The sequence below is a fragment of the Vicia villosa genome, unplaced genomic scaffold (genome assembly GCF_029867415.1).
Source record: "Vicia villosa cultivar HV-30 ecotype Madison, WI unplaced genomic scaffold, Vvil1.0 ctg.002103F_1_1, whole genome shotgun sequence".
NCBI lineage: Eukaryota > Viridiplantae > Streptophyta > Magnoliopsida > Fabales > Fabaceae > Vicia > Vicia villosa.
In genome coordinates, this window is record NW_026705840.1 from 356314 (window position 1) to 382146 (window position 25833).

Consider the following 25833-nt stretch of genomic DNA (forward strand, 5'->3'; position numbering starts at 1 on the left):
CTACTAGTAACACATTAGTTATAGAGGGAGAGTTACCGTTATTGATAGTTCTTGAACCAATAATCTTTCCTTTTTGGTTCCCTCCAAATCTAACATCTCCGCCAGATTTAAGTTCCAAGCTTAGGAACATAGACTTTCTTCCCGTCATGTGACGGAGCATCCAGAGTCCAGGTACCATGACTGGTGTTTTAACTTCACTGCTAAGGACATCTGCAACATAAATTATTTTCTCCTTAGGTACCCATATCTTTTTGGGTCCTTTGGTGTTAGTGTTCCTAAAGTTCTGTTTGAACTTAGGTTTAGCATAGGAGTTATCAAAATAGGATGTGTATTTGATGTCATGAGTGTGACCAAAATTAAATTGTGTGGGCAAGGGTTTATATGTGATTTTCATTTCATCAACCGGTTTAGGTTGATATGGTTTCCTTCCCTTAGGTGTCTCATAGCCAATTCCAGTTCTATTGTTTCTACTTACACCATAAATCATAGAGGCTATCTTGCTTCTGTTTATACTTTAACCAGAATTTTTTGAAAAGCAACGTCATATTCTTTCAAAATATATTTAGAACTTGAATCACTTTCTGACTTATAAATATTTTGAGTTTTCAATTCCTCTATGAGGTTCAGATTGTTTTCTTTAAGCTCAGAATTCCCTGCCTTAAGTTTTTCTGTTTCAACTACAAGATTGTTTTTAAGTTTCTTGTATTTGACTCTTAATTTACTGTGGTTTTCTAAAAGTTCTGATAGACTTTCTTCAATCTCATCTCTAGTAAGTTCAGAAAATACGTCGTTAGTTTCTAATTCTGATCCTGAGTCATCTTCTTTGGTAGCCATGAATGCTATGTTGGCGTGTTCATCTTAGAGTTGGATTCTTCTTTAGAAGATTCTGAATCATCCCACATGGCAATCAGACTTTTCTTCTTTTCGAATCTTTTCTTTGGCCTTTCTCTTTGCAGTTTGGGACATTCATTCTTGTAGTGTCTTGGTTCTTTACATTCATAGCATACAGTGCCTTTTCTACTAGTCCTCTTGTGTCTAGAAGATTCTTCTTTGTATTCTGGTCTTCTAAAGTTTCTGAACTTCCTTTGTTTATGCTTCTAGAGTTGATTGACTCTTCTGGAGAGAAGAGACAGCTCATCTTCTTCTTCTGATTCGGAATCACTCGAGCATTCTTCTTCAGCCTGCAAAGCGTTAGTTTCAAATTTTTTAACAAATTTAAGAACGATAGTCTTACCTTTCTTTTGAGGCTCATTTCCATCGAGTTCGATCTCATGACTTGTTAATGCACTAATGAGTTCTTCAAGGGATACGTCATCAAGATTCTTTGCGACTTTGAACGCTGTAACCATTGGTCCCCATCTTCTTGGTAGACTTCTGATTATTTTCTTGACATGATCAGCTTTTATATATCCTTTGTTTAGTACTCTCAGGCCAGCGGTCAGAGTTTGAAATCTTGAGAACATGGCTTCAATAGATTCGTCATCTTCCATTTTGAAGGCTTCATACTTCTGGATGAGGGCCAGAGCTTTTTTCTCTTTGACTTGAGCATTACCTTCATGAGTCATTTTGAGTGATTCAAACATATCGTGTGTTGTATCTCTGTTTGTGATTTTCTCGTATTCTGCATGTGAGATAACACTTAGTAACATAGTTCTAGCTTTGTGATGTTTTTTGAATTCTTTCTTTTGTTGATCTGTCATGTTTTTCCTGTCTATCTTTTTGCCTTCATCTACAGGATGTTCGTAGCCATCTACCACAATATCTCATAGGTCAGGATCAAATCCTAGAAAGAAACTTTCTAGTCTATCTTTCCAATATTCAAAATTTTCCCCCATCAAACACAAGAGGTCTTGAATAACCATTGTTGTTTAATTCATTTTCCATTGGCTGCATCGCTGCACGACGGTACTCCACTGTCGATATTCCAATATTTCTCTTTTCATACTCATTTTTTCTTTCTTAATTGAAAGTACTCAATTTAAGTCTTTTTTTGGTTGATTGAGAGTACTAAGTTTAAATATACATAAATTTTGGTTCTCATTTTAGACTACCTCTAAATTGTGTTCATAAATTGCATTATTTTATTACTATATAAAATATATATGTCTGTGTCCTATGTTTTTTACATTAACGGTGTCCTCGTGTCTGTGTCCGTGTTGTGTCCCGTGTCTAGGGATGGAAATAGGCCAGGTCAATAACAGGGGCCTACAGGCTAGCCTATATAGGGTCAGGCCAGGCCACCAATTTTTTTTAAATAGAGAAGGCCTAGGGTTTTTTATAAGCCTTTATAGTTAAAAAGGCTAGGCCTCAGGCCCTAAACAAAGTCTTTTAAGCCTACCAGGCCGGTCGATTTAAATATAGATGAATAATTTTTTATTATCATTATGTTATGTTTTGTACTTTGAATTAAAATACATAAATAAAACTTGATTATCTTGAAGACCTTGTGAAAATAAGATGAAAACACGTGATGAGCATTGTTTTAATAAGTTCTCTTAAACAAATAGTCTCACAAAATTAATGTTAATAGGTAATTTAAAATAAGTTAATGCAAACAATTTTTAGTTTCTTGCTTTTTTAGTTAGTTAGTCTATTTAAACATTATTTTAAATGCTTATTTACATATGTCTAAAACAAATACGATTTTATGCATAATAACAGGCTAACCAGGCCTTCGAAAAGGCCAGGCTGAGGCCTAAAAATAAGCCTACGACAGGCTATAGGCCAGGCTTATGAAGGTTTAGAAAACAATTAGAATGGGGGGGGGGGGGGGTTGAATAAGTTTTTCTTTTTCGCTTGCAACAATAATAGACAAAACAATGTTTTTTTTATTCTGGTTCGTTTGCAACTCAAACTACTCAAGTCCACCCACCAAGGTGATTTGCCTCTCTCAACGAGGACTTAATCCACTATAACCAAAACTTGATTACAACTGCACAACCAAAAGGTGTGACTAACAATACAATGCACGAGCCAGCTGCTGGTGACTAACAACCTAGCACAAGCCAACTGCTCGTGACTAACAAACCTTTAAGACTAAACTAGTCCTAGCCCTCTTGAGAATTCTGGCCTAACTGGTCTTTCAAGGAATAGTTATAAGGTAACTTTAAATAATAGTATTTTCGATTGCTTCTAGTAAGCTTTAATCACAACTGTGATATTTCACTAAGTTTTAGTACAAGAAGAATGAACTCAAAGTATTGATATGAAAATATTTTTCTTCAGCGAATTTTTTGTTATTTCACACACCGGCTGTTGTTATACAGAATAATGATGTATATATCTTGTGTTGTGTGTTTTATTTTTATATTTTTCAAGTGATCTTATATTTATAGCTTCAAATATTTGTCCGTTATCTTGATCTTTGGAGAGAGAGAGAGCGAGCATTAAATGCTTGCGTGTTTGCTTTTTGTTTTTGTTTCTCCAACGAGCTGCATATGCGTAGCTTCTTCAATCAACCTTGGGAGTTGCTCCATTTGAGTGCTTCAGCCTTTTTGCAAACATTGTGTTTTTAACGACATCTTATCTTGATTCAGAATTCATAACTTGAATATAACTTCTAACTGAGTATGTCTTCAGCGGTTGATGCGTTTCAGAAGTTACTTCATTAAAACTACAACGACTTTTCTTTTTCCGCATTTGTTCATATTCTGATGGCACTTGTATTAGAACATCTTCTGAAATGAGAAACATATAATTAGAGTACCACAATTACTTATACAAAATTTATTTACTTGTTATCATCAAAACACTAAGATATGATTAGAACCAAACTATGTTCTAACAGCTTAGGCTTCAATTTTTTTGACATGCCAGGCTCAGGCTTGGTAAAGCCTAGCTCGGCCCAGCCTATTTCCACTACTACCCGTGTCCGAGTCCGGGCTTCATAGCTATTCAATCATAGATTGATGCTGCTTGAATCCTTTTTTTGAATTTTCAAAGCAAAACTTCCTACTCAACCTCAACTTCATTCTTCTCCGTCTAATAAGCAAAAAATACTTTATCAGTGTTTCTCAAACAATAATAATAAAAACGGTGCCAATAAATAGAATACTATTTAATAGAGGTTGAAGAGTCACCCCTGATTTTTTGTGACTCTTTTTCTGTTTTTGTTTGTGAATAAATACTGAGGTGACAATAAGATGAAGAGAAAGAGAGAATAAGTAAAGTGCATGAGTTCAAGTCGCTTGCGCTTGCGTCTATGAAGTTATCTCACTTTGGAAAACGTATAACGAATATGAACAATTGGAGTTATCTCGCTTTAGAAATATGAATACGATATCATACTCAAAAGGAAAAAAAAGTAGAAAACCTGTTTGCAGTTTGGAGAAAGAATAGTTTAGGGTTTGAGGAGAGCTTGTTGCCATATTTATTTATGGGTGCTATTGATCAATATAGAAAGTTGAAAGGGTGAGATGATGGGAAGTTGTGTATTTTCAAAAGGGTGGGTGTACTTGAAAATCGTGTGTCTACTAGTGTAAAGATCGAAAAATCTATAATATAAATGCATACAATAAATAGTGATTAGTAAAAAATACGTTTCAATTCCAATTTATAATATAAGTGCATACTATAAATAGTGATTAGTAAAATAGAATTTTAGGGTTAATTAATGATTAATAGTGAAATAATATTACGATTTAAATTAAATTAAAATTATTGGAATAAATTTGGTGTTGACACATAAGCATCATTTATTACCAAAATAGTGCTTACAGAAGGCTTTAAATAGTCATTTTTATTCCTAGAATAAAAAAAAAAATTAACGTGTTGTCAAAAGTTAATTTTTTTCGGATACTTTAATTTTTACAAATGTATCATAAAATCTACTTAATATAAATGCAAAGAAGTCATGATGGCAACCCTAGCCACATGTCATCTTGGTAACCATCCTCGCCACATGTCATTTGATAATAATTCTAAATAAAACCCTAATTATACAAACTCTATATATAAAAATAAATAATAATATTAATAATAATATAATACTAAACTACAAAATCACTAATAATAATAATAAAAATAATAATAATATAATATCTAACTAATAAAAATATTAAAATAATAATAAGTAGATAATTATCATTTGATAATAATTTTAAATACGAATCCTAATTATACAAACTCTATATTAAAATAAATAACAATATAATACTAAACTAAATCATCACACTTAATAATAATAATAATAATAATTAATATCTAACTAATAAAAATATTAAAATAATAATAATAATAATAATAATAACAATAGTATAATATAATAACTAACTACCACAATTAATAATAATAATAATAATAATAATAGTAATAATAAAATAATATATTCAACTAACACTATTATATCTTATTATCCTAATTCTCTTTTTTTTTATACAAAAACAATTTTTATTATCTAATAATGATAATAATAATAATAATAATAATAATAATAATAATAATAATAATAATAATAATAATAATAATAATACAAATTGTTTTAATTAACACTATTATATTCAACTAACATTATTATATTTTATAATGCTAATTCTCTTTTGATTATTTTTTTTTTAATTATTCTCTTTTAATTATTCTGTTTAATATTAAGATTATATTTTTTTACATAAACTTTGAATTACTTAGTTTTTCTAAATAATAAATAAAAATAAAAATATATAATTAATTGTTTTATTATTTTATCAATTTAAATTTTTTAATAAAATTGATATAATTATAATATCTTAAAATTAATATAATATATAACTTATATGATATATAAAAATGATGATAATATTATTAATATTCCAATTATAAATTTAAAAAATAAAACCCATAAAACTATAAATCTAAGGTTGTTAATTTCCACATATCATTTTAATTTAATTATAAAATATAAATATATTAAATTATTATAATAACATAGTTAAAAATTAAAACTATTCAAAAATATAAATATAATTAATTCTCCAAAGTAAAGGATATTAATTTCCACATATCATTTAATTTAATTATAAAATATAAAAACATTATGATTTTTTTTGTTACGCTTTTAAATTGAATTTTACAATGTTATATATTTTATGGTTAAATTTTTTTATTTTTAAAATTCAAAATAGATTCAATGATTATATTTTATTAATAACTATTTCTCTATAGATTCAATAGATTCAATAGATTCAAATATTTGATTAATAAAGATCACGAAGTCTAAATTACTAATTTGTATCTAGAAGTGTCCAGCTAATCTTTTACTTTTGCTCTCTAATGTATTAGGGGTTAACACCTCTAAAATTATTTGTGTTTAATTTTCTCTTTGAGCAAGTATCTATGAATGTTAATTATATTGGTTTTCACTGTAACTTATAATTTGTAAAATTTTACAAAAAGTTATTATTATTACTATTATTATTATTAATATTATTATTATATTATTGGTTGACGTGTCATTTGGAGCCAGCCCTCTCTCACATCACACCTCTATATGTTTCTCTCTCATAGTTTTTTCTCTCATTCTTATCACTTTATTTTTAGTTGAGTTTATCTCCCTTCACTCATCCATATAAAATGAGATGATGAATTATATTAATTTTTTCTTATTAACATTATTATTATTATTAAATATTATTATTTTTGTTGTTGTTTTAAAAGAAAATATCAATCAATTTATTTAGAATAATTAAATATCACACATCTGAATTAAAGGTCACATTCTTCTTATTTTATATTGTTGATTTATTTAATAATCATTCTTATCGTTTTGGTTTCCACAATGACATAAAACTATGTTTAAAATTCCTTTTAACCTTTCTATTTCAAAAAAATTAATGATCATATATTTTTATTATTATAACACCTTTTGAACACATAGCTATACATTAGTTGTTGATTTTGCAACAAATATAAAGAAAATTAAAAAATATATATCTTGATATGTATTTTACAAAATTAAGATTAAAAAATAAGCCAATTTTTTAATTTATTTTATTTTGGATTAAATTATTGGAAGAATGTTTAGAAACAAATTGAATAGTACAAAAATTAAACATTACCATAAAAATAAATTTTATTTGCAAGAAAATTAAATATACGTATGATATTTTTTATGCCGTATGTAAAAAATAAAAGGACTTAAAAATAAATGGTTTAAAATATGTTTATGATAGTTTTTGTTCTTTTCTTTTATCATTATTTTCTTTTTTGGGTATGGTAATTTTTTACCATTAATAAATCGAAAGTTGACCACTATTAGACGAATTACTGGAAATATAATGTTAGTATGATTTTTTTAACTATCTAAAAATTATTCCATTTGAATTTACTTGGACTTGACATTGATAATTTTAGGTATTTGTTAGGTTCCTTAAATTATACAAGTATACATTAATATACATTTATATGTATTATGAATTTCATGATTAATTAAAAATAATATACACAAATGATAAAATGATTCACGTAATATGATATATCTTTCAAATTTAAAGAATATAACTAAAATAATAAAATAAAATTATAATATAAATTAATAAAGATTCTTATATTAGTAAACATTTTTTATATTAAATATAGTTTTAAAATACATTCAATTATAAGATTATATGTAATTATATTTGCAAAAATATATATTTTTAAACAATATTTGAGGCAATGATTATAATCAAACTCATGCAATGCACGAGTTTTTATATAATTCACATTTAAACAATTAATCTTGAAGGTGACAATGCATCAATCATTAAAGATCCAAAATTTCCATGCTTGAAAACTAAAGAATCTAAATGATTCAATGTATTTTTAATTTAATGTGTTTTACGTTTTTTTAATATATGTAATAACACCCAAATATGATAGATTTGTCCATCACATAACCTTTATTAATTAATAATAAAAATTAGCATGAATTTTTCTTTATTTTAATTTATTTTCAATCATACACTTATAAAATTTTCTTTATTTCAATTTATCACCAATGATAAAATAAAATTAATTACAATTATTTGGATTTTCTTTATAAATTAATAAAATAGAAACTTAGATAAAATCTTTTAGGTTTTTAAAATGTAAATAATTTAAATAATAATAATAATTATTATTATTCATAACTAAGTTAATATAAATTAAATTTATTATTATAATTATTATTATTGTATTTAATAAATAATAATAATTTATTGTATTCAAGAAATAATTATTATTGTATTTAACCTAAATATATCTTATATGATAAAAAGATGAAATGACATTAAATATATTTTATGTTCAAATTTGTGATCAAATGATATTAAAAATATTTATAGAGAGAATTCTTATATATCAGATTCCAAGCTATTTTATTGATAATATTTTGTGAAAAATGAAATTTTTTCTTAAATTTTAAATAGTAATTTATTTATTACAATTATATCAAAAATAGCTTTAAGCATATTGTTATCCTGAACTTTAAGAATTATGATTGCAATAATGTTAGGTATTACAATTGTGACAAAGAAAATTTAAATTAATATTTTATTAATAATAATATTAAAAAATGATAAAGCATACTTATTTAATTTTTTAAAATTTGTTTGTCCCTAAAACTTTTGTAGCTATAGTATTTTTATTAATATAAATATTTTATTTTATATGAATTACTTATATAGATAAATATGGTTCCTTTAGTGGAACAGCTAAAAACTTATATAACTAATCATTATTTATTAATTTGAGAAATTTTTAATAAATGGAAAAAATAATATATTTGAGTTTTGAATCTCCGTATTATAAAAACTCAAACGTTGACATCCCAGATGATGTACACACTCCTGAATTTTTAAACACAATTATTTCTTATGGACTTCCAAATCACAAGTTAAGCTTAAAAGTTAGATTACCAGTAATGTTATAGAGAAATATTGATCTGTCTTTAGGTTTGTGTAATGTAACACAATTAATAATTACAAAAAATGGGAAAATACGCCGTTGAAGCAAAGGTTATTTTGGGAAGCAATATTAGTAAAAAAAATTATATCCTTTCAAATTCTAACGGCCTTTAGCTGTTTTATTTGCAATGACTATCAATAAAAGTCAAGGGCAGTCACTCAAACATGTTGGAGTATATCTACCACAACCAATGTTCGCTCATGGACAACTATATATTGCCATATCAAGGGTTACTTTAAAAAAATTGAAGATATTGGAGACTAATGATGAATGTGAAGATATAGATACAACATCAAATGTAGTTTATAAAGAAATATTTAATAATATTCTTTAGTTACTTAATTTTTATTTCTTCAAATTTATACATTTTAAAATATCATACAATTTTATTTTTTTAATTTATTAACTTTCACATTGAATAATTAAAAGTATAATTGCAAATATAGTCTATATGACATACAAAATAATTTTATATGCAAATAACAAATAAATATCAATTATTATAAAAATTTATTTCTAACATACCCGTGCGAAGCACGGGTCGGTAATCTAGTATAATCTAGTATAATAAAACAAAAGGAGTTTTATGGCAATTTTGACAAGTGGCGCACTCTCATGCATTATGCTATATTTTATTCTTTCTATAAAAGGAAAGTTTGAATTAATTAAATATTTTTATTATTTTATTTATTATTTTATTAATTTCTAATAATAATCAGATATACCTAGGGTAATTCAATAGTCATATTTGAGAGATTTTTACATCGAAAAGCAAATTAACTTGGGAGAAGCAAATAAAAATGGTTCAATTTTTTTTGGTTATCTATACAATGGATCAAGACCATTCATGCTTTAGACCATTTATTTCTTCGTGCTCTTCTCTCTCATTTTTTCAGACCACACAATTTTAGAACTTTCTCTCCCTCTCTTCCTCTAAACCCTTTCACAATAAGATTTGTGTATTAGGATTACTAGATCTCGCTATGGAATATGGTGGTGATTTGTTACCTTCTTCCCTCTCCACCAACAAACGCTCCTTTCGCAGCTACAACTCTGAGAAAATCGTTTGCAATCTAACATCGTAATGACATTCAATGGTTTCTGATCTAAAATCGTTTTTGGCAGATCTCTTTTTTATTTAATTTTTTTCCAGATTATGATGTTATTGAATATAGTACTGAATGAAAGAAACCTAACAGGTAGAGCTGTCAAATAAGCCCAATTTTTCAAAACCCCAATTTTTTGGCCCCACTAAAGCCCCACTTTACTAAGCCCTCTCTATATGAAAAAATTTTAAGGCCCTATAATTTTAGGCCCCTTAATTAATGTGTTATTTTTGGGCCCTATTGAAGGGGCCTTATTGTGTTTCAAAATTTTCACCTATACACTAATTTTTTTACTGTTTTCTTCCTTTTTAGTGAGACAAATTGACCAGGTGATGCATCAATAAAGCTTTTTTATTTTCTTTCAGATAGTAATTGTTATATATAAAAAATGTTGTTTACGGTTATGGAATTTGACAATTGTGAGACAATTAATTGTGTGTTGCAAAACAATGGCAGTTTCTCTAAATTCTACTATGACGCTATAGTAGTAATACAAGCTGAAAGAACATTTTTACTAGCAGTTTCTCTAAACTCAACTTGTCACAAACATTGTCTAAGTAATAATAAAAAACTAGAATTTTATATACGCTCTCATGCTTTTCATATTAATTTCATTAGTACATTTTTAATTTGGAAAATGCAAGTGTTCCTAGAATCTATGTCCACAAGTTTAATAGATGAGTTGTATTTAATGAAGGAAATAAAAGTGATAATTTATATGAATAGAATTGTATTTACGGTAGGAAATAAAAGAGATAATCTATATGAATAGAAGTAATTCATTCATAATGCACTAATTGACTTAAATATATAGAGTATCTTCCATATAAAGAGATGATTTATATAAATAAAAGTAATCCATTTAATTTATAAAAAACAGTTTTTTTTTAATTTTTAAATATTTTTTTTATTTTGAGAATATTAATTTTTGATTTTTTTTTAAGTTATTAATTTTTGATTTGGGGCCCAAGGCCCCTTCTAAATTTTTGGGGCCTTATATTTTTGGGGCCTATATGTTTAGGGGCTCATTATTCTTAGATATTTTTAGGCCCCCTCACTAAGTGGGCTAGGGCTCAAATTTTTTGGCCCCCTAAATTGACACCTCTACTAACAGGTAAAAAATTTCTCTTAATTTGTTTGTTTTAACATCAAATAATGGTTGTATGTTTTGCAATTTTGTTTCTTTGGTATTTGAGATTTAGGGCTTTTGTATATTTGATCTGGTTTCAGTTTTGGATTTTTACTCTTACAGGTTCTAATAGCCAAAGAATACAACTTTTCTCTTTGTTAATTGAATCAAATTCAGCATTCTAAGCCATATGGTTTCAGAAGGTGTGCGTGTTGGATTCAAGGCAACTGGTATAGAATGTGTGGCTGCCTACTGTAAGAAGTAATTTCTTATATCCTTAACAATTTCTATCCTGTTTTGAAATATTTTTGTCTTTTTTTAAGGTTACAAATTTCACATATGGTTGCAGTTTGTATGATTCCATAGGCAAAGGTGAGTCTAAATTATACTACGCAGACACTTATCATCGGCGTCAATGTTATTGCCTAGATCTGGCAGTTTCCAAGCCGTCAGAAGCGTTATTTTTTGGACCGGCGTTGGAGGGATTGGAGTTTCAATAACTACCATCTTCTTGAAGGTTTGATGTCGATGATTCATTTGTCAAACAGTATAGCAATATATTTGTCAAAAAGTTTTCTTATGTATTTATTACATGTTAACTATGCATATGCAGATTGATATGATGTTGGGATTGTTTGATCAGGACTTGCATGGACATGTGGAAAAGTGTTTTGTTACTCAGTGTGATACATTTTTTATAGTCTTTTTAATTTTTTATTACATGAAAGATTGATAAAATGCAGGTGCTCAAATTTTCAATTGAATTTGGTCTTATATCTCAGTTGATGAATCATTATATAACATAGAGCAAAAGAACCTTTTATTTGGTGCAGCTACCAACATGGTGCATCCAGCCACAGGCATGCCATTTTTGTAATATGCATATGCTTACTTTAGCTTTCAGTGCTTTTAATATTGGACTTTATTCATTCAATAGGATACTCTATTGTTAGATCATTGTTGGAAGCTCCAGACTATGCTTTAGTAATTACTACTATTTTGAATGAGGATAATGCAATGGCATTGCTACCTTTGAAAGGAGTAAGGAAAATCCATATATGCGAGGTAATCAAGTATACCGGTAAACTTAGAACCTTAAAACCAAATGTTTTCAATTCCCCAAATATTAAGAAACCATGCTTACTCTTTTCTTTAGTCAAATAGTTTTGATAGCTGGCCCAAAGTTGTGTGTAATTTTGAGAGGTATATTTGAGTTCATTCCAAATTTTAGATGTGGAGCTTTCGTACTTAGCATTGATGTTAGGTTTTAGATATATGAGTTCATGCTTAATGAAGAAATTATAACATGCTTGTGAGTTTTAATTCTACTTGCCAATGTAATTGGAGAGTTCATATTTGTGTTGATGTCATTGTTTCCCTTGAATTGATGTAAGACATTATCAAACTGTCATAATATTTGTTTCCATTGTGTTGATATCAATGTATATATGTATCATTAAATTGATGTTTGTTTCCATGATAATTCTATATGTATATATGTATAATTGAATTGATGACTTACATTATCAAACTGTCATAATATTTGATATTTTACGGATAAAAAACATAGATACAATTATATACTTTTGGACAATATTTTATAGCTTTAGAAACAAACAACAAGCAAATATGATGAGACAAAAGCTTTCCCAAAAAGAGTGATGGATCAAAAGAGGAGATTATAGAACTTTTAAAGAAAGGGTTTGTTGATACTTGAGAATTATTCTAATTAATATCAGTATTTTTTTCACTGATGTGGTTTTTAATGTTTTATTGTAGATGAGTTTGTTTCTTAATTTCACATTGGAAATATAAGCTTGGTATATGAGTTTGTTTCATTATGCTCCATTACTCTAGCTAATAATGTTTTATGGAACTTGGAAAGGTAATTGCATTTCTAGATTCCTAAAGAAATTAAACTTGAAGCTAAACTTAGTTTCTAAGACCTTGAATATGTTTGGAGTTTAGGAGCAGGCTTCTAAAGTAAGTATGGTCCCATTTTCACTTCATCATATTATGAGAATTTTGTAGGACAATGTAAAGGATGAGAATTTTTGAGGGAGTATTCCTTCTATGCATCAAAAATCATGGGTGAGGAAGTATATCTCTATGTATCAATCAATGACATCACAGTGGCAGCAGGATCACACATATATATTATGTGTTTTGTCTTTAGAGCAGTCAAGAGAATAGCAATATACCATGCCATTTAATTTTAGTCTTTCCCACCCCATCTTCTCTTTTCAACATTTTATCTATGATTGTTATCTATGATTGTTGTTTATATTATTTCTTTCTTAAAGTTCTTATTTGTGATACTTATTCTCCCATTGATTATAGTATTAATTTTCAATTTGGTTAAGCAATATCCAACTCTCTAACTTCTGCCTTATTTTCATTCCTGTCATATCCTTCCACTCCCTCATGTTAAAGCCTACTAATAAAGATAATTTCAATGCACTTTATTGAATTTATTGGCAGTTTCACTGTGAGTGGGAAATAATAGAAATTTGAATGACATACTTTAAAATTGGCCATTAAAATCTTTTTATGATATTGAATGCATTTTCCTAATTCTATGTGTAATAAAACATTTAAAAGAATGAATAATAGAATCAATGATGTCCCAAATGATCTTTCTTTCCATTATTCTAATTTATTTTTTATTTTCATTTTCTTTGCATCTATAACTATATATAAAAGGGTTAATAATTATTCTAATCTATTATTCTTTCTAAAGAGTTAATAATTTTTTAGATAACTCACAAAATTTAGCAAAAACTTAACCCAAAATATATATTTTGTTGGTATTAATAAAGAGAATATATATTCATAATAAATAATCTATTTAATATTTAAGTAAAACGAATATATCTTTATTAATTATAAATATTATCATTTTTTAAGAAAAAATCATAGGTTACTATAACTTTATTTATAAATTATTTGTAAATTATAATTTCTTCTAAAAATAATTATTTACAATTTTAATTTTTTTTTTATATAATCATTTTATATGTTACTTTAACTTTATAATTGAAATCAATTTTTTATAGCATATAAAATTATATATTTATTTATTTAAAATATGAAACAAATAATTTTTTTTTAACATCCGAAATTTAATCCCGTGCAACGCACGGGTACGCGCACTAGTATTCAATAAGACTAAGTGTAGTAAATCAAACATAAATGAAGATGGAATTTTAAGGAGTGGGTAGGTATTAAGGACAAACCTTAAAAAAAAACTACTATGACCCATCGAATCAATACACCCTTTTATCAATCTATTTTAATATATAAAAATCAATTACCACCAAATTCCCTTAATTACCCTAATCACAATCAATTAAACATGGTTTTACATACCCCTGAGCGTCATTTTACATCTAATCATGATTACATTCCAACATCCAATTTAATGCAAAACTTCTTTATTGGAACACGCTTCTTTATTTTTACGTTGCTGCACACAAAATTTACATCACTGCATTCTCTTTCCTTCCTCGTGGTTACTTCTTTTATTTATTTTTCTTTAATTTTTAATTAAATGGTGAAATGTCATTTCTTACTTGATTTGAAAAATTCAATATAAAAATAATTAAGATTATTTTTATTAATTATTATTGTTAATTAAGAATCGTTAGTTTTAATTATTAAGATTTAGTTTTTTTAATAAATAAAGTGAAAGGTTTTAATTTTCCCACTTTATTTTTCTAAACTCTTAACTTTTCATTTTTCTACATTACTCTTACTTTATTTTTTTTGAAAAAGAAAAAAAATATATGAGAAATAGAAAGTGGAAAAGTTTAATTACAAACCATTCCATTGAGAGAGATATATTTTGTTTATTTTTTATTTTTATATATATATATATATATATATATATATATATATATATATATATATATATATATATATATATATATATATATATATATATTAATTTTTAATATATAAGACCATCAAATTATCTACTATCTATATAAGAAAATCAATAGCCGATTTAAGGTCATTTTTCATACCCTAATTATCTCATTAATCTCTAAACAATTCTTAGGGTCTATATCAATAATGACATTAATCTACAGAATCTTTTTACGGCTATATAATTAACATAATCTTTTTACGGCTATATAATTAACATTCTTAATTATTTGTTTTTTTCCAAAAATTGCAATTGTCTTTTGGTATTGAATGAGAATATGAAAAAAAAAGACAATAATTGAATGAGAATATGAAAATATTAATTGAATGATAATAAGAAAAATATTTATTCAATGATAATAAGAAATCGGAAGGCAATAATTTTTTATAAATGAATATTTTACATGGACAATAACAATAGGTGAATGCACAAAAATCACAAGATCATTTGGTCCTATAAAAATGGATTTAATAAGTTAAGTATGATTTTTTATAAATTTATCTTAAAAAAATATCATAAATTAAAAGAAAATAATTATATTTAATATTATGACTTAATACAAGAAAAAAAATACTTAACTCCTTCTAATAAGAATTTCTGATGATTAATTTTGATTTCAAACTAATAGATAAAAAATATTTATTTAATATTTGATCTAAATTATCTTAAAATAATTGGAATATTCTTACATTACCAAAATATAATATGGTATAATCCATATTTTTTTTTAATTTTCTTATATATGTAATTCATATAAATACTTATTAATAAAACGTTAAATTAATTAATTCAATTTTATTTTGATTTTCAAATTTGTTTTTGATTTAGAGTGTCAATTTTATAGGCAACAATAATTTGCTTCTATAAAAATTGTTTCAATCAATTAAGTATGATTTCTTTTATAAATTTTTTAAGCAAAAATATCATATACCTGATAAAAAATGATATATATTATTATTACATGATACAAATAAAAATAAAATTGACATGAAAAAATGTTAGCATTTATTTATGATAAGATGTTAACATTTATTCTAAAAGTTGATACATATATTTGTTTTTATTAAAAAACATGAGAAAATTATGATTGATGAATAAACAAATTTTTTTACGAAAGACACAGATTTATTTCTTTTTTATATTTAAAACAAAAGACCAAGATATCAACTATTATATATTTATTTACTATTTATAAAAATATTATATATAAATAGTGTACATCCTCATATTTAATTCTTTAAAAAAAACTTTTACTATTTATAAAAATATTATATATAAGTAGTGTACATCCTCATATTTAATTCTTTAAAAAAAACTTTTAATATATTTAATTGAAAAAAAATGGGTATATGAATTTCACGGGAGAGTTTAAAATTGAGATTGCAATTTTCTCACGTAAAATTTCAAAAGGAAGGATAAGATTTCACGGGAGAGTTTGACTACGATTCTCTCATATAAAAATTTCACCAAAAATAAAGTGTCTTCATGGTTCGGAGGACCATCTTAAATTCCAATAAATTAAATATATGATTCACTGAAGTTCAATGGAGAGTTAAAAAAGGATTAGGATTTGATTTAATTCATAAATTAAATATGATTTTTCAATTTATTTGTTTCAATCTAAATTAAAAATTAACTACACACAAATAATTATAAAATGCATTAAATTATTACGTGCCAAATATTTACGTTCCAATTAAATTATTACTATTTTTATTATGTGACTCTTTACGTGCCAAATATTTATGTTTCAAATAATTCAATCATGCTTTGTTTCTTTTTCCAATTTAATTATTTTGATTCTCAATGTTAATTGTAGCTAACAAGTCTTAAATGCATTATTACTTTAAGTATTAATCATATATATATATATATATATATATATATATATATATATATATATATATATATATATATATATATATATATATATATATATATATATATATATATATATATATATATATATATATATATATATATATATATATATATATATATATATATATATATATATATATATATATATATATATATATATATATATATGAGGAGGGATCAAATTACACCCGAAGAGTTACACCACGAGTTACACTCGTTCAATAACTACATCTCGAATTAATATTTTTTAAATTCAACTGGATTGAAACATAATATCATATAGATCATACCTATAAAGTTTGAGCTTAATCTATAATGATTTACTATGTCATTGAATTACATCAAAATTAACGTTATATGAAAGCTCATTTTGACGTTAATCTTTGGATATCTTGATGTTATAGTAAATCATTATAGATTAAGCTCAAACTTTATAGGTATGATCTATATGATATTACGTTTCAATCCAACGGTTGAATTTAACAAATATTAATTTGAGATGTAGTTATTGAACGAGTGTAACTCGTAGTGTAACTCTTCGGGTGTAATTTGATCCCTCCTATATATATATATATATATATATATATATATATATATATATATATATATATATATATATATATATATATATATATATAATCATATTTGGCCTAAATTCTTTCCCAAACCCTATTAGTTTTTCTCGGTTAAAGAAATTAACATATTGGAAACAGAAAATTAACCTTTTGAATTCCCACTCTATTCATTCATCAAATTTTTGTTTCGATTTATAGTAGATTTATGATTCACACCAACCTCTGCGTTTGGTTTACTTGCCTTTTATTTATTAATGTATTTTTTTCAGTGACAAAGAGTAGAAAATTTGACTACATCAAGGACATTAACAAAAAAAGTGGAGATGGTTCGATGGGAGAACAGTCTCATTTTTCATTAAATTTTCATAATAATCAACATTAAGAGTTTATTAATAACAATTATACATTAATCCACCTAATAAAAATATTATGTTGAGTTAACAGCCCCAAATTATTAATCATAGAAATAATAATATTTTAAAAATTAATATATAATAATAATAATATCTCTAAAAGTTATTTATGGCTAAAAAAATTCACACGATTAACTTTTTTTTTTGTTTTCCAATCCTAATTTATTTAATAAAATATTAAATAGTTTTATTTTATTTTATCGCAATAAAGGACCCAATAGAGGTAGATTTTAGTTGTAGTAGGTTTTAGTTGTAGGTGGTAATAATTAATAGTCTTTTTTAATTAGAAGTTTGAAGAAAATATCATTGGGAATATGTAGTTTTAGGTGATAATAATTAGTCTTCTTTTTTAACATTTGCAATTATTAATATTTTTTAAGAAATAATTGATCTACTATTATAATATCTACTATCATAATAAGAAAATCGATGTCTACCAAAATTAATTTCATGTCCAAGTTTAAACAAATATTTTAATCCGGTTTTCATGCCTTCAATTGTCTTTTTTCATCATCAACTCATATTAGCATGCCTTATGTCTTTAATATTTGACAATATCTAAAAACAATCATTATTTCTTTTGCATGCTACAAGTTTTCCAATCAATTCCAATATCTAAACGTAATCATTACGGTTAATTAATCATAAAAAAGTGAAATTTATATAACTCTCTACCTTCCATACAATATCAACAAATATATAGTACCTTGACATAATTCAAATTCAAATAGAGGAATCAATATAAAATAATTGTAAATAAACATACAAAAAAGATTTTGTATAGAATTAAAAATTAAAAATTAAATGCATATAACACCTTTCAATACGCATTATTGTATCTTTCCCATTGAAAATAGTTGACATTATTTCTAATTTATATTCATTTCTTTAATATCTATAAAAAAAATATTTGACATTAATTCTAATTTATATTCATTTCATTAAATATATCAAATATAAAGAAAGAGTTGGTATATAAATTTTTTTCTGTCAAGATTATAAATAAAATTATACGTTATTTTTTATTTAATAAATGTTCTATTTTTGTTATTGGATATGCAATTTGAATTAAATATTTTTGCTGTTTTTATTTCATTACATTAGTATTTTTGATTCGGTATGAGTAGTTAACACAAATATGAGAAACATTAATATTAATAATATACATCTTTTGTACAAATTTTTCTATGGTAAATCAAATTAAATATATATTTAAAGTTAAATAATGAGATTTAAATGTGTTACATTGAATTATAATATGTCATTTCATTATTTTTTGTTTCTTGACTTATATAGATTTATAATTTTTTTTGCAATTTTTTATTTTGATAATTTGAATTTGCAATTTGAATCATGCTCATAAAAAGGCGGGTAGACATACTAGGGGTGGGAGCCCATAAAAATTCTTGATAATGTGCGTCTGCGGAAAAAAAGGCGGGTAGACATACTAGGGGTGGGAGCCCATAAAAATTGTTGATAATGATAGTACATAATAACTACATTATCTCAATTTTTATTTATTTTTTTTTACTTTTTATCAATAACTATATTTTTTCAGAGTTAAAATTGTAATCAACAATAATAATTAATTATCTCTAATATTATTTTAATTTTTATCCAACATAAATATCATCATTGAAAACAACTACAAATTGATAAATTAAATTAATATTGATATGATAATCATCATTGAAAAAATTATTTCGCTTAATTAATATATATTTTAATATAATTCTTTAACCATAACCATATTATATTTATTTAATATTTATACCGACTTTACGTGACCCATGCGGGCGCACGGGTCCTTTACTAGTTTTTGTAATAAAATAGTAGCAAATAAAAAACTAATCAATAATTATTAATTTTTAATTGAATAATTCCAAATACACCAAAATAAACATGTGGGTTCCATATGTACTTCGATTGCAGCTATCCTTCGTGTCAATGATGTGGATTACGTCAAATATAATAATACCAACAAATAAGTACTCCAACCCTTTATACTTTTTAAATATATTAAAAAATATTTAATGAATTATTTTTGTCAAAAAAAAATATTTAATTAATATATGGATATTACTAAATTATATTTACTTTTTAATTTTAATATTTAAGAGAGAATTGATAACATATTTTTAATTAATTTATATGTTTTTTAATTTTTAACAAATATTTTAATATTAACATTAACTAATTTTGTTCTCTTAAAATTTTAAACTAAAAACAGTACCAACCATACATAAATTTATATCACAATAAAATTTCATTTTAATAGTCATTTGCAATAAACTCATAAATATATTAATGAATATTTAAACATCTAATTATATTATTATTATTATATATGTTGGACATAATCGTTTTGATATTTTAATGAGAGGAAATATTTAATTTATATTTTATATATTGATTTAAAATATTAAAATAATAAAAAATATTTTATGTCTATCCTTGATTAAAATAGCTCTCCTTCGTTGAATCATATATTTTAGTCTCTATAAAATAGCTCTCCTTTATTGAATCATATATTTTAAGTATATTTTTGGTGCTTATAAATATTTTAAATTTTATTTTTAGTCTGTATTAAAAAAATAATATATTTTAGTCTATAAAAATGTTATGCCTAGAGTTTTAGTCCCAGCTGTTTTTTAAAATTTTGAAAACTGTTTAATTATCCTTAAATTTTTAAATTTTTTGAACAATTTTTTTTATACTGTTTAAAATACTATAAAAATATTTCTTTACCAAATTACATAATTTTTTAAAATGAGAAGAATTAAATATGAATTTTTTAAATTTCAAAAGATAATAATAAAAATAATGTAAATTTCAACTTAGAAATCAAATTTAGAGTTTCTTTTTTTTCGAAGAACTTTTTATAACGTTCTAAACATGTCTTTAAAATAATCATTTAAAAATACACATCAATTTATCAGTAGGTATTAAAACTACGTGCATAATAATTTTGTAGGAACCAAAACATGTTATTTTTTTAATAGAGATCAAAAATAAAATTTTATAATTTTATAACCACTAAAAATATATTTAACCCTTGAATCAAATCCATTAAAATAAAAATAAAAAACTTTTGCACTCCTTTCGTTCTATTTTCATCATATGGGATAGGAGGACCTGTAAGTGAGTCAGCTCTTGCTGGATAGTGCAGTGCGTCTAGTCGAAACCGTGGACTCTGTGCAGATAGATCCATATAATGCACTGAACAATATCATGCAATTTCTACAAGATTGCCTTATCCGTATGATATATAAGAATACAAAAAATGATACCTTATGTACCATAATGTTGTCGCACATGGCATAAGCCATTTGCATGGTTTGATATCCGATAATGCCATTTTAAATTACTCAATGATGCACAATATGCATACTGGAAATGGATTGGGTACCTGTCTAGTGAAAAAGACACGGAAATTTCTGTATTTTACTAAAAGGTGAATAGTAGATTATCATGAAAGATGAAGTAGTATAGGAGGCATAGACATAAAGACATTATATTTTCCACCTTTAAAGTATCCAATCCTTATCATGTAACTATAGCTATAGCGTGTAATTATTATTTAATATAGCTTTATTATTATTTTGAGATGAAAAAAATATATAATGCGGAAAGAATAAACTCTTTTAAAGTCTTGAGTTCGAATTCTGCTAGGTGCTAACAATTTTTGTGTTAGGGTAGTCCATACAATACAGCAATGAGAGTTTTTAGTGCCATAGAGTGGAGAAAGTTGGTAAGATTAATACTCTAATGCATAAGTTAATATCAAAGAGATATAGTTTGAAAGTGAAAATGAAATAACATTTGAAATGACGCCTCGTTAGACTTATATATGACAGGAGTTTAAAACTGTATTCGTCTAACTTTGCGTGAGATGTAGAGAGTTGTCCGGTCAAATTTGACGATGGATGATATACCAGTAGTTTGGATCAAGTATTCAATTTTTAACTAGATTCTACAGAATTCGTTATTCTCTGAATAGATACCGCAAATTAGACCTCATAATTGGGCCTTCATCTTCTAATATGTGACCAACCCGAAACAATTTCCTTCCAAATCCTTGTTGATATTATATTATATTTAACTTTTTAAATTAATCTAAATACTTTTTTAATAATAAAATATTTTCTTTTTAATTTCTTAACTTGTCTGGTAGAAACACAAGTTAGTCAGACAAAAAACACACTATAAAATCTTTAGTCACATTAAACAAGAAAATAAAGAGAGTTCCAATCCTAAAAAATAATACCAACACTTTCTAATTTGAAGTGATCCTCTTCCATCGCCGGTATTGTTTCTGCTTGTATTTCTGGAAAAAATTTCAAAGTTCCTTCTTTTGTGAGTATTAGAGATTTTGTTTTGTTGAAATCTTTTAAAGTCGTCATCCAGCCGCCTCGCGCCCCTAAGATTTTAGAGGTTCTTTGGAAGCCCCCCCCCCCCCCCCCCCCCCCCCCCCGGTAATTGGATGGATTAAGTTCAATTGTGATGGAGCTACTTTAGACAACCCAGGTCCCTCTGCTTGTGGTGGTATTGCTAGAGACTTCGACGGTCGGTTTATTGAGGCTTTTGCTAGGTTCTTAGGTAATTCGAATTCTCTTATTGGCGAACTCTCTGGTGCTATGACTGCGATTAAGTTCGCCAATGAGAAGGATTGGCGGCATCTTTGGTTAGAAACGGATTCTGTTGCGATGGTCCAAGCCTTTAAGCCTCCCTTCAAAGTTCCTTGGCAAATCAGGACTAGATGGATAAGCTGTGTTAATATAACTGCTAGTTTTTCCTTTGTGGCTTCGCATATATACAGAGAATGGAATAGTTGTGCTGATTCTCTTGTTAACTTAGGCCTAACGGTGACTAATTTTGTTAGTTTTGATTCGATTCCGCTATTTTTTAGGGCAGTTTTTGTAAAGAATAGGTTAGGTTTGTCTTTTTTTAAGTTTCGTTAGTTCTGTGATGGTTTCGGTGTAGTCCCCCCTCTTTATTTGTATCAGTTTTCTTTTTATATATTATCATTATTCAAAAAAAAATATTCAAATTTTTAACCAATGAAAAAGTATAAAATAGTTGCAAACACTCATCACATCACATGTAGTATCTCCACTCCAAAATATTTATAAAAAAAAATAGAAAAAATAATTAATAATTAAAATGATACTAATAATAATTTCAACTTCAAAAATTGAAATTTCAATATCTACCCTTTCCAACTCCAATTTTTTTTTTCACATATCTAATGCAGTTGTCTAATAGGATTAAGACCAATGTCCTACTTGCTACTTCAAAACAATGAATCTGAATCTCAAAACAATCACCATAAGATATCTGTCACAAATCCATTGTGATAATCTTTACTTGTTGTCATATTCCAAACATCAGAAAAATCCTTCATTTTCTCTTCCATAGAATACAACGAAGGAGAATCAATTCTTATTTCACCAATTGACGCCAAATCCTTCAACTCAGACTCATCCAGACCTTTTGCTTCACCTAAACTACAACGTTCATTCCCATGTTTTGCTATAGCATCCTTCAATTTCTTTATCTGGGTATATAGAAGCATAACCATAAAAGAAGATATTAAAAGTTGACAAAGTGTGTGACAGAATTACGAAGTGTTACCAGAGCCATCTCAAACTTTTAAGAGACTCTGTGTAAGAAGTTGAAGTTACCTTTAATTTAATCGTGAATTTTTTTTTACGAGACCCTATTTAAACATAAATTAACAATTGACTAGATAACTGGAGGCCCTTTTTGCCATAGCTTAAAAGTGAAAAAATGAGAGGCTCTGTGCTGTAGGTCGCTTTGCATAACTTCAAAGACGGCCCTGAGTGTCACCATAAATTCATTAAATTTGATATATTTTTAACAAAACTCATAGTATTTTACCGTTGTGTTTGTACAACTGAAGCTACAAACTCGACCATCTGCACCTCTGTAGAATCTGAAGAATGGTAAGACATGAATGTGCAAACTTTGACACATGCTTCTCAGCTCTTCATAATTCACTTTTAGAAATATTATACTTGGATATAATTCTGCAATTTGACATATCTGAACACAAATCAACTTGGTTTAGTTGTCACCAAAAACAAAATTATATTGTTAATAGAAACTAGCAATAATAAAGTTTAAATATAATTTTGTTTTTTTATATTATTTTATTTTAATTTTAGTCCTGTTAATTTTAAATTAATAACTTTAATTTCTAATATATTTTATAACTTTAACATTTTTCCACTTGTAAATTTGATGTAGTGAGTGATATGATGATTTGATAAGTGATATTGTGACTATGGAATAATGATTTATAAAGGTATTCCTAAGGTGGTTTGGGCCAATTTTGAAAAAAAAAATTATCTATTTAAAATTAAAATGTTTGTGAGATTTGGTTTAGAGCGTGTGATTAAATTTTTTTATTTGACTTGATTAAATTAAATTTCTTGCAGTATAATTTAAATTAATATTTTAATATCTGGAATGTAAATTATAATTTTTATTATATTCTAAAAATATTATAAAATAGTAAGTTTGATGTATAATATATCATGTAATATATTAAAAATTAATATAATAAAATAAAAATGATTGATCATGGTTCAAATAAATTAAACAATAAAATTAATTAGACAGAATTAGAAAAAATAATATTAAAAAATATATATAGTCTAATAATAAATTAATCCAATATATTATAATAATATAAAACAAATAAATATTAAAAGATATGAATATGTTTTATTCAATTTTATAAAATCAATTCGAAATTCAATCTGATGTCAACACTTTTCGTCACAAAATAAACACACATTCAATATTATTTAATTTTTTTTATGGTTTTTAATCTTTTTAAGCTATTTAAAATTTTTTAATCAAATTAAATTTGAACACCTCTAATAACTTATACTACATTTTCTTTTATTTTTTTATAATAATATTTTATGCAATATCAAATCACTAAATTTTTGCTCTAGTTTCTCAAATGTACAATATATAGATTTGAAAAAAAAAACAAATTAAAAAAAAAAATAGAAGAGGATCTTAGTGTTTGTAGAGGAATAAATAATACCTTTGGGTGAAGTGCTTTGCAGGCTCCACAACCAGGTGAATAGAAATCCAAAACAACCAATGCATCACCGGCATTGACCAAAGAATGAACAAGTTCTTCAGCTGACTGGATCTCAATCATATTAGTCTTCAAGTTCTTCTTCCACCACCTCAAATTTTTGTTAACACAAATTGTTGCTTGTGCCTAAAATAAAAACAGAGAATTAATTTAACAAAAATAAATAATAATTAGAAATCAACAACTGTAAAACCAAAAAAAAAAGAAAAAAAGAGCAAAGCTTACATACATTAATAGAGACATTACTCAAAACTGAGTTGATGTTTGGTTTTGCTTTACCATGTTTTGAAGGACAAAGACTAAAAAACTCTTTGGATTTAGGACCAAGAAGCATATTTTCATTCAATTTAGGAACATGGAAAACACTTTTTGATGAACATGCCATAATTGATCAAAATCCAGTTTTTTTTAATCAAAAGAGTGTGAGGCAAAGATTGAAGAGAGTAAGAATGTTTAAATGGTTAGGAAAAAGAAAGAAAACAAAAGGAAATGGATAAAAGTTGGAAGCTAGAACAGACAAAAAGTGGTATTTTATTGTGAATGGTTTGGTGAGACTCATGGGGGGTGGATTCCAAATTCATACAGTAATAAAGAAAAAGAAAAAGAAATGTTTATTTATGTAACTGGTGGGACCACTTATCTGAGTTAATATCGAGTAAGTTTTACTTAGCATAAATAAAAAATATTTAAGCATGCTCACACAAATTAAAAAGATATAATTTAATTATTTTATTAAAAAATTATTAACTATCTAAAAACACA

The 25833-nt window shown here is 25.7% G+C and overlaps 1 protein-coding gene across 1 annotated transcript; it reads right to left on the reverse strand.

Annotated features, from left to right (window-relative positions):
* Nucleotides 1-23023: 23023 nt before the first annotated feature.
* Nucleotides 23024-25633, reverse strand: LOC131637868 (thioredoxin-like 1-2, chloroplastic). Its single transcript, XM_058908437.1, has 4 exons — nucleotides 25301-25633; nucleotides 25015-25197; nucleotides 23835-23999; nucleotides 23024-23490 (listed from the first exon to the last, which is right to left on the reverse strand). Exons 1-4 carry the CDS (start codon nucleotides 25454-25456, stop codon nucleotides 23257-23259), a joined length of 738 nt encoding a protein of 245 aa, XP_058764420.1. The 5' UTR covers nucleotides 25457-25633; the 3' UTR covers nucleotides 23024-23256.
* Between the last annotated feature and the right edge of the window lie 200 nt (nucleotides 25634-25833).

Coding starts and splice junctions, on each gene's coding strand:
- LOC131637868 (XM_058908437.1), bottom strand. CDS start 25,456: ATGGCATGTTCATCAAAAAGTGTTTTCCATGTTCCTAAATTGAATGAA. Junction 25,198..25,300: donor TGAGTAATGTCTCTATTAAT/GTATGTAAGCTT, acceptor TTTTTATTTTAG/GCACAAGCAACAATTTGTGT. Junction 24,000..25,014: donor GCAAAGCACTTCACCCAAAG/GTATTATTTATT, acceptor ATTTGTGTTCAG/ATATGTCAAATTGCAGAATT.